The 15,285-nt window shown below is 59.6% G+C and overlaps 1 protein-coding gene across 8 annotated transcripts in view; it reads left to right on the top strand.

The window, feature by feature from the left end:
* The window catches only part of TLE3 (TLE family member 3, transcriptional corepressor), a 47,142-nt gene extending 35,074 nt beyond the window's left edge, over window positions 1-12,068 (top strand). For 2 of the 8 annotated variants that reach the window (XM_012768331.3, XM_012768323.3), the window contains exons 9-20: window positions 465-584; window positions 1,504-1,554; window positions 2,178-2,330; window positions 2,692-2,824; window positions 3,372-3,556; window positions 4,315-4,391; window positions 5,331-5,580; window positions 5,936-6,183; window positions 7,153-7,300; window positions 8,083-8,233; window positions 8,992-9,068; window positions 10,086-12,068. In XM_012768331.3, coding sequence (XP_012623785.1) covers window positions 465-584; window positions 1,504-1,554; window positions 2,178-2,330; window positions 2,692-2,824; window positions 3,372-3,556; window positions 4,315-4,391; window positions 5,331-5,580; window positions 5,936-6,183; window positions 7,153-7,300; window positions 8,083-8,233; window positions 8,992-9,068; window positions 10,086-10,193 — 1,701 coding nt within the window. In that variant the 3' untranslated portion in view covers window positions 10,194-12,068. Of the gene's footprint in view, window positions 1-464; window positions 585-1,503; window positions 1,555-2,177; window positions 2,331-2,691; window positions 2,834-3,371; window positions 3,572-4,314; window positions 4,392-5,330; window positions 5,581-5,935; window positions 6,184-7,152; window positions 7,301-8,082; window positions 8,234-8,991; window positions 9,069-10,085 lie in introns of all 8 variants that reach the window. The other 6 variants (XM_012768326.3, XM_012768321.3, XM_012768324.3 and 3 more) reach the window with 3 other exon arrangements.
* Window positions 12,069-15,285: the final 3,217 nt, after the last annotated feature.

The raw sequence follows: 15,285 nt of genomic DNA, 5'->3' as shown, positions 1-15,285 counted from the left end.
CGAGGGGGAGTAGGGGTGCTCGGTTGCTCGTCTGCGCCGGGAAGCTGCCCGTTCCTGTTGCTGGGCAGATGCAGGGCTGCTCGCGGCCCCAGTCTGTTGGGGCGGACCCACCTCACAAGACTCGGTGTGGACTCCACTTACCCCACCTTGAGCAAATGAGCGCGGCGGGCACGAGGGGGGTGGTGAAGGAGGAGAGGCGGGCGGCCCTCACGGAGCGCAGTCTCTCGGGCCAGCCGCAGGCAGACGACTCACTGCGAGGTTAATTACTTAGTGGCAGTGGCATTGCTACCACGAGGGTGGGGTGCTCCCCGCAGGTCTCCCTGTGGTTTCCCTGGCGGGGCTGTTTGATCCAAGGCCTGCCAGACACAGAGGAGTCGAGCTGCTCTTCCTTCCTCTGACCTCCCGCGTCGCCTGTGCTTGGCTGTGAGGTGGACGTGTGAGATGTTGCGCCTTCTTGTCCCCAGAATAACTCCGTGTCGCCCTCGGAAAGCCTCCGGGCCAGCGAGAAGCACCGGGGCTCCGCGGACTACAGCATGGAAGCCAAGAAGCGGAAAGCGGAGGAGAAGGACAGCCTGAGCCGATATGTACGTCTGGGCGCCGCTGGGGCTTGTGCTGGGTGGGGCGGGCGTGTCTGCGGGGCCCGAGCCCTCTTGGGGGCGGGGACGCGGGCGGCTTCTGGGGGGAGGTTCAGACACATTCTGTGAGCATGGGAGCCGCTGTGGGGAGGGCGGGGTGGGGGTGAAAGGACGTCTTGGCCGCTGTGGGGTCTGGGGAAAGCTGTGGGTTTCTCCCACAGACAGGCCAACCATGTGGCCAGCGCGGCACTCGCAGAATCCCAGCCTGCTCCGAGGGGCTGCCCCTGGTGCCCTGCGGCCCTCGGTCTGGCCGAGGCGTGCACCCGCTCGGCAGTTCTGCTGGCTTTCAGTGGCCTTATCATGTGATGCCCCTGGCACGTGACACGCCCAGGGAAGCATGGCCACTGTGTCCGCCCTGTGCTAGGCTGTGCAGCGTGAGAGCTGGGGCAGAGGGAAGGGGAAACATGGTGCTGGGACTCAGGGTCTTGCGCCTAGCCCTCTCAGCCACGTGGCTGCTCTGTGGCCGTGGACACGTGGCGCACTCAAAGTTCTGCTGTATGCCTGTGAGACTCAGCTGTCCCACGCAGTGGGGGGTGGTGAGGGGAGAGTGGCGATTGATGGTGAATGTAAAGCCCGCTGGGAAGGTGGTTCTGGCTTCCGAGAGACAGCTGTCTGGCAGCCTGCAGGGGGAGGGGGCAGGTGTCAGTGAGGCTGCCCAGTGGGCGTGGGCGTGGAGCGACCCCAGAGCTGGGGAGGCTGGGCTGGGAGACAGCCCCAGAGGAGTTGAGCTCGTGGGAGGGGAGGGGCGGGGTGGAAGGAGCGTGGACTTTTGGGGCTTGGCCCAGGTTTAGGTCCAGGCTGGTGGCGGAAGGGGACATGGGAAGGGCGTAGGTTCTTATTGGCCAATTGGCTTCTGTCTTGGTTGCAGGACAGTGACGGGGACAAGAGTGATGATCTGGTGGTGGATGTTTCCAATGAGGTACGGATAGGTCCAGGTTGCAGGGAAGCTCTTGGTTTGGGGTGGGTCCTCCCAGGGTGGTAGCTGTTTCTGTCCATTCTGGCTCTACTTGCAGCCTGAGCAGGATGACGAGGTCTTGGGGTATGGCGGGCAGGAGGGGCAAGGCAGGGGTTCGCTGCCTGGTGGCTGGGCCTTTTGTGGGCACTGTGGGCTTTGTGCAGTGGGTCCCAGACCCCCAAAGATCCCAGGAAGAGGCCAATTGCTGTTCCCCGTGGTCCTCCATATCAGCTTTGCCCCTGCCCCATCTGGAGGCGAGAGTTGACCCCAGGGGGCAGCCTCAGCAGGATGGGAGGAGCTGGAGAGAATCTGCACTAGGCCAAGCGCAGCAGTGCGGGCTGGAGTCCTGAACTCAAGTTCGATCGTGGCTGGCCCCTGCTCCACCCTCCCTAGGCCTCAGTCTCCCATCTGTGGGATAAAGGGTCAGATTAGATGGTTAAGAGCTGGTCCCCCCTTTTGGACCTCCTAGTCTTTCAGCCACGCTCTTTTCCCCATCACCGTGCCCCCTCCCTTCCCCCGCCCAGGGCAGGGAAGACGCCAGCCTGCCTGTAGCTTCCGCTGTATCTCTGCATCACTTGTGTTTCCAGGACCCAGCAACGCCCCGGGTCAGCCCGGCACACTCCCCTCCCGAGAATGGGCTGGACAAGGCCCGTGGCCTGAAGAAGGATGCCCCTACCAGCCCCGCCTCGGTGGCCTCTTCCAGCAGCACACCGTCCTCCAAGACCAAAGACCTTGGTCACGTACGTGGGCCTGCCCCGCTGCCCTCATGGAGGCTGGGAGGGGCGTGGGGAGGGAGGTGTGCAGGGGCCGGAGCTGGAGTGGTGCTGACTGCAGGGCAGAGGGTGGAGCAGGAAGAACCTGGAAGAGCCTCACTTTTCCCTGCCGGCTGGGCCCTGTACAAGTTAACGCTTTTGTAAAATGGTCGTGATGGCCACAGTCCCTGCCAGGTGAGGTTGGGCAAGGACTGAGAGACTGCTCGGCAGAAGGCTCACACCCAGTGCTGGCACTGGGCTTTGCGTGGGGTCAGTACCCCAGGTGCCCAGCTCTGGGGAGAAAGGTATCCTCATGGCTTCCCTTGGTCTCTGTGTCTTCCCTCTTTAGAATGACAAATCCTCCACCCCTGGGCTCAAGTCCAACACACCAACTCCAAGAAACGATGCCCCGACTCCAGGCACCAGCACGACCCCAGGGCTCCGGTCCATGCCGGGCAAACCTCCGGGCATGGACCCGATAGGTATAATGGGTAGGCACCAGGGGCCAGGTTGATCTGATGTGGGGAGGGGGTCTACCCCAGGCCAGGGCTGGAGCCGCCACACAGGGGCCGGAGCACAGGGAGTGTGTCCAAGCTGGGGCTCCCCTAGGGCCTGCCTTCTTGGGTTTCACGGTTAGACTTGAGCAGGAGATGGGTGCCTGGGGCTTCAGCACTGACGTCAGGACGTCCTGGGGCCGCTGCTGGGCCAGGCCTGTGGAAAGAGCACCGGGCAGGTCAGGCCGGGCACCCGGGATCTGTTCCCGCTGTCATTAGCTCTGCGGTGCTCTGCACAAGCCCCTTCTCTGGGCCTCAGGGCCCTGCTCTGTGCAGAGAGGCGAGTATGTCTCAGCCCTGAGCTGTCCGGGCTGTGAAGGCAGGGATGCCGTCCCCCCGAGAGCACTGCCCAAGCAGGCCGCTGTCCAGTGCAGGACGCATTGCTGCGGGTCGAGGCGGCTGTGGCCTTGTCCTGGCGGGAGGGGTAGGGCCCTTCCCCCAGGCTCACCAGTTGCTGCCGCCCGCCTCCCTGCAGCCTCTGCCCTGCGCACGCCCATCTCCATCACCAGCTCCTACGCGGCGCCCTTCGCCATGATGGGCCACCACGAGATGAACGGCTCCCTCACCAGCCCCGGTGCCTACGCAGGCCTGCACAACATCCCGCCCCAGATGAGCGCCGCCGCCGCTGCCGCAGCCGCCGCCTACGGCCGATCGCCAATGGTGAGCTTTGGAGCTGTACGTAGACCTTTTGGCTCCTTTCTTGGGGACTGGGGGCGGCGTGGGGAGCTGGGGGGTCGAAGTGGTCCCTGCACACTAGGGGGGCCCTCGGGGTCTCACGGCCTAGCGGCCAGAGCTGCCCGTGCAGGGAGGACGATTATCAGGAACGTTTGAGGCTTAGCTGGGAGCACACGTTTTGGGGTCAGTAGACCTGGGTTGCGCCTCAGTGGCTTGTTAGCCCTCTGGGCAGAAGGGCTGATACCTGCCTTTCCGGTTTGGGGGACTGGGAATCCCAAAGCGAGTCAGGTAACGCATGTCCACGGAGCAGGCGTTCCGTAAACTGGACGGTTGTAGCAAGAATTTCGTGTTACTAAGAATAAACAGTTAGCTTTGGCGTTGGCAGAGGCTCCTTTTCGGGAGACAGTTTCTGTCTTTACCTCCTGTACCTGGGTGGCCTTCTCTCCAGTGACAGGCCTGCCCAGGCACCAGGGGAGTGGGGAGGGGCGGGGGCCACTCTGCCTTGTGGAGCAGGGTGGGTGCTGGTTCAGAGCTGGGGTCTGGGCTGTCCCCCCTCTCCGCCACTGCCCCGGGCGAGGGGACTTGCCCCTCTGGGGCCTGTGTGTCCCCTAAACAATGGGCCCTCTCTGCCCGGCTCGCCTCCTGGCTTGCCCAGAGGCTGCGCTGTGCGGTGGTGCCCACGGGTGGGGAGGAGCAGGCGGGTGGGGTGGCGCTGACTGAGGGCTGCCTTGTCTGCCTTACAGGTTGGTTTTGACCCTCACCCCCCAATGCGGGCCACGGGCCTTCCCTCGAGCCTGGCCTCCATTCCCGGAGGAAAACCGTAAGCTTTGGCTATACTGTTGCGTGCTTCGTGGGGCAGGCAGGGGAGAGCACCCCTCGTCCTCTGACCCTGGGTTTGCCCTGGTGCATGTCCCCTGGGGGAGGCATCTGTCCCTCTGGAGACACTTAGGCCAGCTTGCACCCCGAGAAACTGCCGCCACGCCCCACTCCTGACCTGCCTTGGAGGCACCCTCTGAAAGAGGCACTGAGGGCTGCTGAGTGCATGGTCCCGGGAGAGGAGGAACACTCCTGACTGCATCACACAGAGCTGCCCAGGGCCTCGGGGACACCCAGGGGTTCTAGCTGCTGGCAGGGCCCTCAGGCTGCTGGGCTTGGCCGTTCCCTACCTGCAGCCCTTCCTGCCCTTCACTCCCTGGGCTGTTGGGAAATTAGGAGGTCGACATCCGTGTGATGCTGGGACGGTGCCTGGCACAGTGCTCATGTGGTCAGCGAACATCTCCATGTTAGTTGAGGGAGCACCCAGAGTAGCCTCAGCAGCGGATCGGCCTCGCAGGTGCCCCGTCGGCTCTGCCATGCGCTTGTGTTTCGCTTTCGGAGGGGCACGCAGATTCCCCTCCCTAATACCAATGGCTCCTGAAGCAGGAGGTGGCATTTCATCCGGGTCCTTCCCAGGGCTGGTATGCTGGGGATGGGGGCAGGTGTAGGTGGTGGAGAGGGCGTGCCAGGTGCCCGTGGGGCTTTTATCCTGATTTCGAGCAAGGACGTATAAATGGGAGTAAAAATCCAGTTTGAAATGCTAAGTGGTCCCCAGCTTAGGGGAGCCGTCCCAGTACATGGGATTACTGGGTTTAAAAGGTTTAGGAGACGGGGCCTGGGCGCCAAGCGGCCAGTCCCGGGCAGTATGGGTGACCTGGGCAGGACCTGTGGGCACTCGGAGGGGGTGGGGGATGGCAGAAGTGACAGTTCTCACCTTTTTCAGAGCCTATTCTTTCCACGTGAGCGCCGATGGGCAGATGCAGCCCGTGCCCTTCCCCCACGATGCCCTGGCAGGGCCTGGCATCCCCAGGCACGCCCGGCAAATCAACACGCTCAGCCACGGGGAGGTGGTGTGTGCCGTGACCATCAGCAACCCCACACGGCACGTCTACACGGGCGGCAAGGGCTGCGTGAAGATCTGGGACATCAGCCAGCCGGGCAGCAAGAGCCCCATCTCCCAGCTGGACTGCCTGGTGAGACTCGCAGGAGGTGGCCTGTCCTGCGTGGGTGAGGGAGAGTGGGGCAGCTTGGGCCAGGGGCAGAGGCCGGGGGCCTGGCCCAGCTCAGCCCGGTACTGGCTGAGCAACTTTGGGCAAGCTGACTAACCCCTCTGAGCCCGAGTTGTGCCATCTGTAAGTGGGGATGACGCTGACCCTCGGGTTTGTGCAGAAATGCCTGTGCGGGGTTGAAAGGCTGTGAATCCGAGGAGTGGGGACAGCCTGGCAGCTGCCAGGTGTGAGGGGACGCTGGGGGCGGGGGTGGTGGGGGTGCCCAGTTGTCCCCAGGAGGGGAAGTGGGCAGTGCTCAACTCTGCCCCTCTTCCTCCAGAACAGGGACAACTACATCCGCTCCTGCAAGCTGCTCCCCGACGGGCGCACGCTCATTGTGGGCGGTGAGGCCAGCACGCTCACCATCTGGGACCTGGCCTCGCCCACGCCCCGCATCAAGGCCGAGCTGACGTCCTCAGCACCCGCCTGTTACGCCCTGGCCATCAGTCCCGATGCCAAAGTCTGCTTCTCCTGCTGCAGCGACGGGAACATCGCCGTCTGGGACCTGCACAACCAGACCCTGGTCAGGTGAGGCCAGCAGGAGGGAACGCTGTGTCCTGGGGACGTTTGCACCCCCGGCCTGGCCTCGCTTGCCGTGACTTCGGCCCTGTCTGAGGCGCAGAGGGCTGCCCAGGTGGAAAGACAGCTCAGCCAGCCTGGGCAAGGGCAGAGGAGCGAGGGGTCTTGGGCCCGGGAGCCTGGAGAGGGCTCAGGGGAGAAGGTGGAGCTGGAGCAGGTCTGCAGGTGGAGTTCAAGGTAGTGGAGCAGGCAGAGAGGGTGGGGTTCAAGGGCTGGAGACAGATGAGCAGGGACAGTGTTGCTTGGTGGTTAACCGTGGGGCCTTCGGAGCAAAGTTGCCTAGTTTGAACCCTGTCTCCACCTTGACCTTGTGCAGGTCGTCTAACCCCAGTGTCTCGGTTTCTCCCTGTGTCGTACAGGGACAGTGTGGCACCCTCTGAACGACACCACAGTGTGAGGGCAGGTGGGAGTGACTGGCCGGGCCAGCTGCCTGTGTCACTTTTGTCATCAGCAGGCACACTCGTGGCCTCAGCCGGTGGCTCACACAGGGTGGGAAGGATGGGCTGAGGCGGAGAAGCGAGGGGTGTTGAGTGCAGGCGAAGGAGCCGTGTCCTAAAGGCGGTGGGGCTGCTTTTCTGGTTGTCAGTTGTCTCTCGAGGAACTTCTCCAGGGCCTTCCTGCCTTCTTCACCTTCCCAAGCCTATGTTACCACCTCTTCCTGAGCCGCCCACCCTGGAGGGACTCAGGAGCCTGGTCTGAGGTCCCCCCTCCATTTTCCTGGGTACCTGTGCCTGGGCAAGACCCTGGGGTGGAGTGGGGGAGCGGCCTGGCCCAGCTGTGCTGCACACTCACCGAGGGGCGGAGCGCGCCGGCCTCTGGGCCCCAGTTCCGTCTTCCGTGCAGTCTCCCCAGGCGGCTGCCAGCCTGGCAGTCAGTGGTTCCGTGGGGCTCACCCTCCTCCCTCTCGGCCCTTCACAGGCAGTTCCAGGGCCACACAGACGGGGCCAGCTGCATAGACATCTCGCACGATGGCACCAAGCTGTGGACCGGGGGCCTGGACAACACGGTTCGCTCCTGGGACCTGCGGGAGGGCCGGCAGCTGCAGCAGCACGACTTCACCTCCCAGGTGTGCGGCCCAGGCGCTGCTCCTTCCCACGGAGCAGCGAGTTCCCACCCCTTCTGGGCCCCAGTGGCCAGGTCGGGACAAAGGGGTGCTCACAGGGTGCTCATTGCCAAGGGACTGTGTATGAGTCATCTGGGAAGGCTTCCTGGAGGAAGTCGCAGTGAAATAGAGTGGACAAGGCCTTGGAGTTGGACATGCTGGGCCCACCTGCAGGGATCGGAGGCCTTTCTCCACCACTGTTGAGTACTTGGTCCTTGGTGTCCTCATCCATGGATGGAAATAATAGTAACTCGTCCCTAAGGTCTGATGTGTGTGCCCGACATGACCTCTCTAAAGGGCCCAGCCATAAACCTGGCTCATAGGAAGCATTCAGTAAGTGCCAGGCTTTGCTGTGTCTTGTTGTTTTCCTTACAATATTTTAATCGTAAATATTTAATATTTTAGTATTTCATTTACTGATCTTCTTCTTAAGGAAAGACAGACGTCACAGAGACAAAAAGGGAAACTTAGAAAGTCAAGGGTCTGTGCCACGCCTGGGTGTGAGCCCGGGCTCTCTGGCTCACTTGTAGAACCAGCACCCCTTCTGGGCCTCAGCTTCCTCGCCTACAAGATGGGCGTGGAAATCCCACGCCCCTGGGTTAGTGGGCGGGTGGTGGGGTCCCTACTGCGAATGGCAGGGGTGGGGCCGGGAGGGACTCTGAGCCCTCAGGGTGTCTGAGCCGCCCCTTTGGGAGCTGCCTCTACTCTGGAGGGCAGAGAATGCTGAGTGTCTGTCCCCCCCGCAGATCTTCTCCCTGGGCTACTGCCCCACCGGCGAGTGGCTGGCCGTGGGCATGGAGAGCAGCAACGTGGAGGTGCTGCACCACACCAAGCCCGACAAGTACCAGCTGCACCTGCACGAGAGCTGCGTGCTCTCCCTCAAGTTTGCCTACTGCGGTGAGCCTGCCGGGCCAGGCCCATGCCCCCTCAACAGCCTGTTAGGGATCTTGTCCCCTATCCTTGGCCCTTGGATGCAGGTGTCATCATGGGGTACTGAGCTCTCAGGACGCTGGCCAGAGCCAGTCCTTGCTGTCCTAGGGCAAAAGAGCAGGACATGAGCAGTTTAAGCAGTTCCTCCCAGTGGGCTTTGGTATCTGTTCGCCCAGGGCTAGTCTGCTCCTCCGCTGACCGGCTGTGTGGCCCTGGGCATATCTCACCCTCTCTGAACCCTAGTGGATTTTCCTCTGTGGCCAAGAGTAGCACGGTGCCTGCCACGTGACTTTGGGGGAGCATCAGCCGTTGATAGATGTGGAGCCTGGCAGAGTGCCCGCTCAGAGCAGAGGCGCCTGCTGACTGCTGTCTGCAGCCGGGTCCCTGGACCCCCAGGGCTTTGCTATTTCCAACCCTTCCACCTTCCAGAAGCAGGGTTTAGGAGGGGCAGTCAACCTTCATGGCTTTACAAGAATCTTTTGGGGGAGTATAATCATTGCAGTTAACTTTTTCCAGCCCAGCCCCTCCCAGCCCTCCCCTTAGATCGCAGGGAACGGCGTTCTCTGGTGGGTGGCCTTGCAAAGTGCCTCCCAAAGCGGAGAGTCGAGCTGAATACCAGTTAGCGGCTCTCACTGTGTTTCTATGGCAGCGGCCATATCTAGGGCAGGTGCTGCCTTAGAGGGCAGCCGGCCACAACTGACGGCACGTCCGCCTCCCTCCCGCAGGCAAGTGGTTCGTGAGCACTGGGAAAGACAACCTTCTCAACGCCTGGAGGACGCCATACGGAGCCAGCATATTCCAGGTACCTCCCACCGTCGGAGTTGGGACTCGCCGCGGGGATGGGGGCAAGGATAGCAGGGGGAGGAACAGACCTGCCCTGGCCCCATCCCCACCCCTGCCCGCTGGGGGTCAGGATGTGTTCTCCAGGGGATGGGACTTGGGGACCCCAGCAGGACACTGCTGCTAATGGCTTCTGACCCCAGAGGGCGAGGGCTTTAAGCAGGGGCTCCTATAGGGTCGAGAGAGTGAGGAGGAATCAAACCGTGTTCTCTGCTCTGGCCTGACGCCATGCCCTCCCAGGAGGTGCAGTGGGCAGCCTTTGCCAAGCCTGTTACCTGTTCGCGTCTCCACCTGGAGGGAGGCGGGGCATGGGGGGGGTCCAGAAAAACAGAGGAGGGGAGGAAGAGGCATTTGATAACTTCTCAGGATCTGGGGCCCAGTGTATTGCACTCTTTCATGTGCACGCACACACGGCTCACACACTCCCTGTCACACACTCACACGCACAGGCTCCCACGTGTGCCCATTGGCACACACACTGCTCGCTCCCACGCACATCATGCTCCCCTGCGCTCCCTCCCCGGCAGCCGCCTGCTGGACCCGTGCCCCGGTGTCCGGTGTGTCACACGGCACTGTCGGGGTCTCTCTAGTTACGCTAGCTCCTCAAACCCAGGCTCCCGTCCTCCTCCTCACCCAGCAGGCTGAGCACGTGGCCTGCTCCCAGCTCAGAAATGCTGCTTCCTGTTTGTAGGAAGAGACAGCTCATGCTGACGTGTCCTGTTTTGATCATTATGACTTAGTTCAAAGATTGCACGGAGCCCAGTGATGAGCTTGTCCTTAGGGAGCAGCAGGTGGAAGGAGGGTCTCTCCCTGGGTGGAGGCTCCCGCTGTGCTGTGCTCCACTTGGAGCGTCGGGGAGGAGGGTGATTGAATTCCAAGAGCACTGAGATGGTGTCAGCTGAGAAAATGAATTCCTGTCTTTTTTTCTCCCCACACCCCGCCCCACCTTGCTGCTGCTTCTCCCATCTCCCTCCTCCAGTCGAAAGAATCCTCGTCCGTCTTGAGTTGTGACATTTCAGCAGATGACAAATATATTGTAACAGGCTCTGGTGACAAGAAGGCCACAGTTTATGAGGTCATCTACTAAACAAGGACTCCAGCAGGGCTGTCAAACTCTGGGAGAAACCGACTCGCTCTGACAGGGAGACCCCGGGCGAGGGCCCCCAGGATGGCGGAGGAGGGCGGCCAGCGGCCGGGCGTCCTGGCTGCGCTCCGGCGGGCCGAGAGGGCCGTGCCCTGGCCGGTCTGGACCCTGGGCACGGACTGGCGTGTGTCTGCGGACTGGGATGGGTCCTCCTCCTCCCCTCCCCCCACAATGCTGGCACATGCTACAAATAGATTTATTTGGAGGCTTACGGCTCCAGCTCCCCACAGGCCCCATGTCATGAATCTGTCTTTTCCTCCCCTCTCTGGACCCGTCCCCTCCGCCTCGGGTCAGGGACGCTGGAGTGGACCGCATCGTCGTGCTGGGGGAGGGGTTTTTCCCGACTGTGCAGTGCACAAGGTTTGTGAAAACTGTAAATAGACTCCTGTGTGGACTGATGAGTAGGGGAGGAGGCCCCTTCCCGCCAGAACTCTCGCCATGTATTTCGCCTGCTGTATTTGTAACCCACTGGTGGTGGTGGCTTTTGTTTTGTTTTGTTTTGTTTTGTTTTTAAACAGACGTTCCCATCTGGGAAGGGGAGGCAGGGAGGGGGAGCAAAACGAAGAATGGGCAGGAAAACCTTAGGGTGTGAAAATGGAACTGCAGCCGGCGGCCAGACAGGTGCCCGCGGGCGAGCGTGGCTCCGCGCTGAGTGCGGCCGGCCGGCCGGACTGCGGATGGCACCGAGGCCGGGCCAGCCTGGGCTGCCGCGCACAGAGACCGGGGAGCTTTCTGTGGCCGCCTGTGCCCTGGCTGTCCCCGCCCTCTCTGTGTCTCCCTCCCTCGGCGGGCGTCTGTCCCTCGCGCTCTCTCCCTGGCTCTCTCCGGCCTCAGTCGTTCTCTTGGGTGCACACTGGGTTGTTGAGACGAGATGTGGGCGGTCACAGGAACTCCCTCTCCAGCCCCTCCTAATCTGCAGAAACAGCCTAAAAAGACAGAAGTTAGAGGAAAGCATAGCAACTCAGCTCAGGGAGCTACCAGAGAAAAACAGCAACTGATGTGGGTGCTTTTTTTTTTTTTAATTTGAATAAAAAGAATTAGAAGTGATGTCCTTTAATAAAATGCCTTCTCCCCGTTTCCAGCCTGCAGCCCCTTCCCCTCCCCCTCTCGGGGGGCGGGGGCGATGTGCTCACCTTCGGGGCTGCAAGTGAACAGGTTGGCCCCTGCCCCCCGCTGCGCAGGCTGTGGGGCTGGCTGCCCGGGGTAGGGACACGTCCTGGCACCCTGTGGCCACTTCTTGCAGCTTTAGTTCTCTCTCACGGGCCCAGACAGGTTACAGGTAGAATGCCGACTGGCAGGTGCCACCTTTTGGTACCAAAATGTTCTGAGGTATTAGGATTTTGTTGTGGGTTTTTTTTTTTTTTTTTGTCTTTTTTTTTTTCTTCTTTTAAAGAAAAGCTAAAGGCCGCTGTGAGTCCTAGTGGTGGGCTCTCCATGGATGTAGCATATGGAAGATAATTTTTATACTGCATTTTTATGGATTATTTTATAACGTCTGATTCTGTCTGGTGAGGAGGGGGGAGGGGCCGCAACGGAAACCGCCCGTCTTCGGTGCTGTCGGTCCCGCCGAGCTGCCAGCGCCCCGGCACCACGTGGGGGCGTGAGGTCCAGGCCGATGCCATGCCCCTGCCTTCGCGCGGCCCGACGCGGGCGTCTGGAGTCTCTCTGGGTCTCAAATGTCCGTCTGCCACCTCTTGCTAAGGCTCTAGCCAGAAGGGAGGGCGAGGGTAGAAGAAAGTTATTCCTGAAGAAAAAAGAAAATGAAAAGTCATTGTAATGAGCTGTTTTTATATTTTTAAAAGTTACTATTTAAAGGTTGGTTTGATTGTTGCGTTTTAATTGCCTCTCCCAGTTTGTCCATGCTTCCCATGAAGAGAGCCGGCCACTGCCCCCGGCATTCTGGAGCCTGGGCCGTTTCCGGGCGCAGAGCCCCTCGTCCGCCCACAGGAGCTCTGCTCGCCGCGCGGCCCTCCTGTGCGGCTGCCCCAACCCCTGAGCTGTCTGAGGGACGGTGGGGGGGCGGTTCCCACAGTCCCTTACCTGTGTCACCTCCCAGCCAGGCGCCAGGCAGTGTGGGTGGGGCTGGGGTGCCCTCTGGACAGACGGGCCGGGCAGAGTCCACTGAGGGGAAGGAAGGCCACAGGTTAACACCAAAGTATTGTACACCTGTCAATGCACAACCTCTTGGAAAAAAAATTAAATGGCATGAACTTCAAGTGAAACTTCAAAGTGTCTATGAACCTCTGCACCCTGAAAACCTGCCCCATTTTAAGTGTAACAAATTGTGGGGTGACTGGGAGACCCTCCATCTCTGCGTCACAGAATATGTTTTTGAATGATTCAGGAGGAAGAGTTTGCAGTGGGAACAGGCCAGGAAGTGCAGGCCAGTGTCCATGGAGAGGCAAGGCTGGGGCCGGGAGGGAAGAGGACCGTGCTGACCGTGCCGAAGCCCCAGGGCGGCTCCCAGGCACCTGCAGTTCATGCACCCATTAGCAAAATCGCTCAGAATTGGAGACGGACGTGCTCTGCAACTCCTTATTTTGTCGAAGTCTTTATAAATCAGCACAAACAGGTGCCTGCTGTCATTTCATTACAATAAGGGAGTCTAACATTTACAAAAAGGAGGAGCAACAATCTCTAATAAAGCACAGTTGTTGTTCTGCCACTGGGAAGGACAGCTGGCCTCGCCACACAGAGGGTCATTTAACTGAGATGGATGGTCCCCAGGCTTACAGAGGAGAAGCTTCCAGCAGGTAGGAGGAAGCGGACGGAGGCTCCGTCTTGACTGGTTGCACATCTGTGAGTAAAACATCACCCCTTTGGACTGCAGCTGTCTGGTTTGTGCATATCAACCAATTGCTCTGGCCAGAATAAAATTCTGTGTGTGCCCAGGGCTTGGGGTTGTCAGTGGGTGGCAAGGTAGGGTTGGGATTGGGGCTGGCAGGCCCTGTGGGGTGCAGGAAGGAAATGTCTTAGCAGTGAATGCTTGCCTGGTCCTACTAGGGGAGAGTGAGGCCAGTGTTAATCCCCTCCCTAGAGAGAGATTGACTCTGAAAGGCTGTTCACCAGCATTTCCTGTATACAGGGAAGAAAGGAGAGGACCAGGGTGGCAGCCGTGCAGAGTGGGGAGACCTGTGTGGGTGGCCTGGTCTCCCTGCCGAGATTCGTAGCCATGCCTACCTGTGCTGATCCTCACCCTGCTTCCTGCCTGCCTCCTCCCCACCCACCACTCCTCTGCACTGCTTCTGGAACTCGCTAGCAATCTGGAATTCCAGCCCCCACTTAGTCCTAATGAAGCAGAATCTGAGCTTGAGCCCAGTGCTCGGCTTGAGCCCAGTGCAAGTCGGTATTTGTGGCTTATTCTTCTCTATGGGGAAGGGCTCCCCTCAGTCCCATGGTAAACAATCTTACTCCCATTCTTAACCTCCCCAGGTTGCCCTCTCTTCCTCCTTAACGGTGACAGCAGGTCCTGATGCCACTTTCCTAGCCTTTGAAAAAGTCACTCCCTATTCTTTTCCTCTTCCGCAAAAATCCAGGCTTGTACCAGTCAAAGCATTTGCAACGTGTCCCTACACCTATTTGCTTGTCTGTTCCCAACTGGACTGGTTCCCCTGGAGAGCTGCACGCAGGATGCCACCAGCCCAGGGCAGGACTAGTGAAGGATGGCTTTCCTAGTTTGAAATTGTCCTAATTCACAGTGTCTGGTGTAGTACCTGGGGCATCGGATGCTCAGTCACCCGAGCCCAGAGAAGTGAAAAGACGTCCGGAGTTCTTTCAACTCCACTGTGCTGCCTTTGCTCAAAGCAAGATCTGTTTGTTCTTTTTTTTTTTTTTTTCAAGTGCAGGGGCATGGTTGTCAGAGGCCAGCTTTAATGGTTTCAGTCCCATCAGGTTATGTACAAGTGTCCAGGTCATCCCTGGCGGCAGCTGGCAGATTGAATGTCAGCCTCTCTCTCAGTCACAGCCCAGCCAGTCCCCTGCCCCCAGGTGGCCCTGGCCTCAGCACAGGCCGTAATTATTCTAACTTGTAGGGGCCGTGGGAAGGTTCAGAATAGGTCTCCATGCTATAATGGGAAGGGTCCTCAGCAACACTAAGTGTCAGATACGGGCCATCAAATATCCCACGGTGATGATAGAAGTATAGATTTTTGTTTGCAAGAACACATTCAGTGTTTGAAAATGAACATTTTAAATATAAAGTATAGCAAACAAAACTGATTGAACTTCTGAAAAATTTGTATGGTTAACAGAATTATTAGATACCATTTGATTTATTGAGGATAATATAAAATATACTGTGTACTGATGATGCATTTTTAAATATTACACCAAACATTACATTAAACATTACACCAAAATTGGGCCTTTTGTATTTGAAGGAATACACGCACACACACACACACTGAGCCTGATTTTACAGATGGGGCAGCAAAAGCCCAGAGAGGGCAAGTGACCATGAGTCATGCAGCCTAAGCCAAGATTATGACAAACTACCTCCCCTTCCGCTAACACCTGAGCACACGCTGAGAAAGGAAGGACGGGAAGCTAGAACCGAGCTGCCTAGGGGCAGGACTCAGTGATGATGTTCGGAGGATTAGCATCCAGGCGGGAAGGCCTCCCACCCTCCTCCAGCAGGACTGGTGAGGAATGGTCCCCATCCACCCTGCCAGCGCTTATGTGGTGAGAGTGTTGCGTGCCAGTCGTGGTTCTGGGTGCTGAGATGCGGTGGACACACTGCCTGCCCTCGTAGAGCGCTCAGCCAGCTGGGAGAAAATAGTCAAACTGTCCTCACTCTGAGCTGTGTGAGGGTGCAGACCAGGAGGTGTCACAGTGCTCGCCGAGGCATTAGCCTGGGCGCAGAGAGGCACAGCCAGACAGAGAGCACTTGGCACACCAAAGGGAGGGGGAGAGAGGCATCCCATCCCGGTGGAAGGAGGAGCACGTGCCAAGGCTGGGGTAAGAGCGCAGTCCCGACACTGCCCCCACCCGACACCGCCCCCACCCAGCCGTCCCTTCCTGCTCCTCCGCCTCTGGA

Source organism: Microcebus murinus, chromosome 6, assembly GCF_040939455.1.
Source record: "Microcebus murinus isolate Inina chromosome 6, M.murinus_Inina_mat1.0, whole genome shotgun sequence".
In the NCBI taxonomy this organism is placed as follows: domain Eukaryota; kingdom Metazoa; phylum Chordata; class Mammalia; order Primates; family Cheirogaleidae; genus Microcebus; species Microcebus murinus.
Note: the sequence above shows the minus strand (reverse complement) of the source record. Positions and strands in the feature narration are given on the sequence as shown.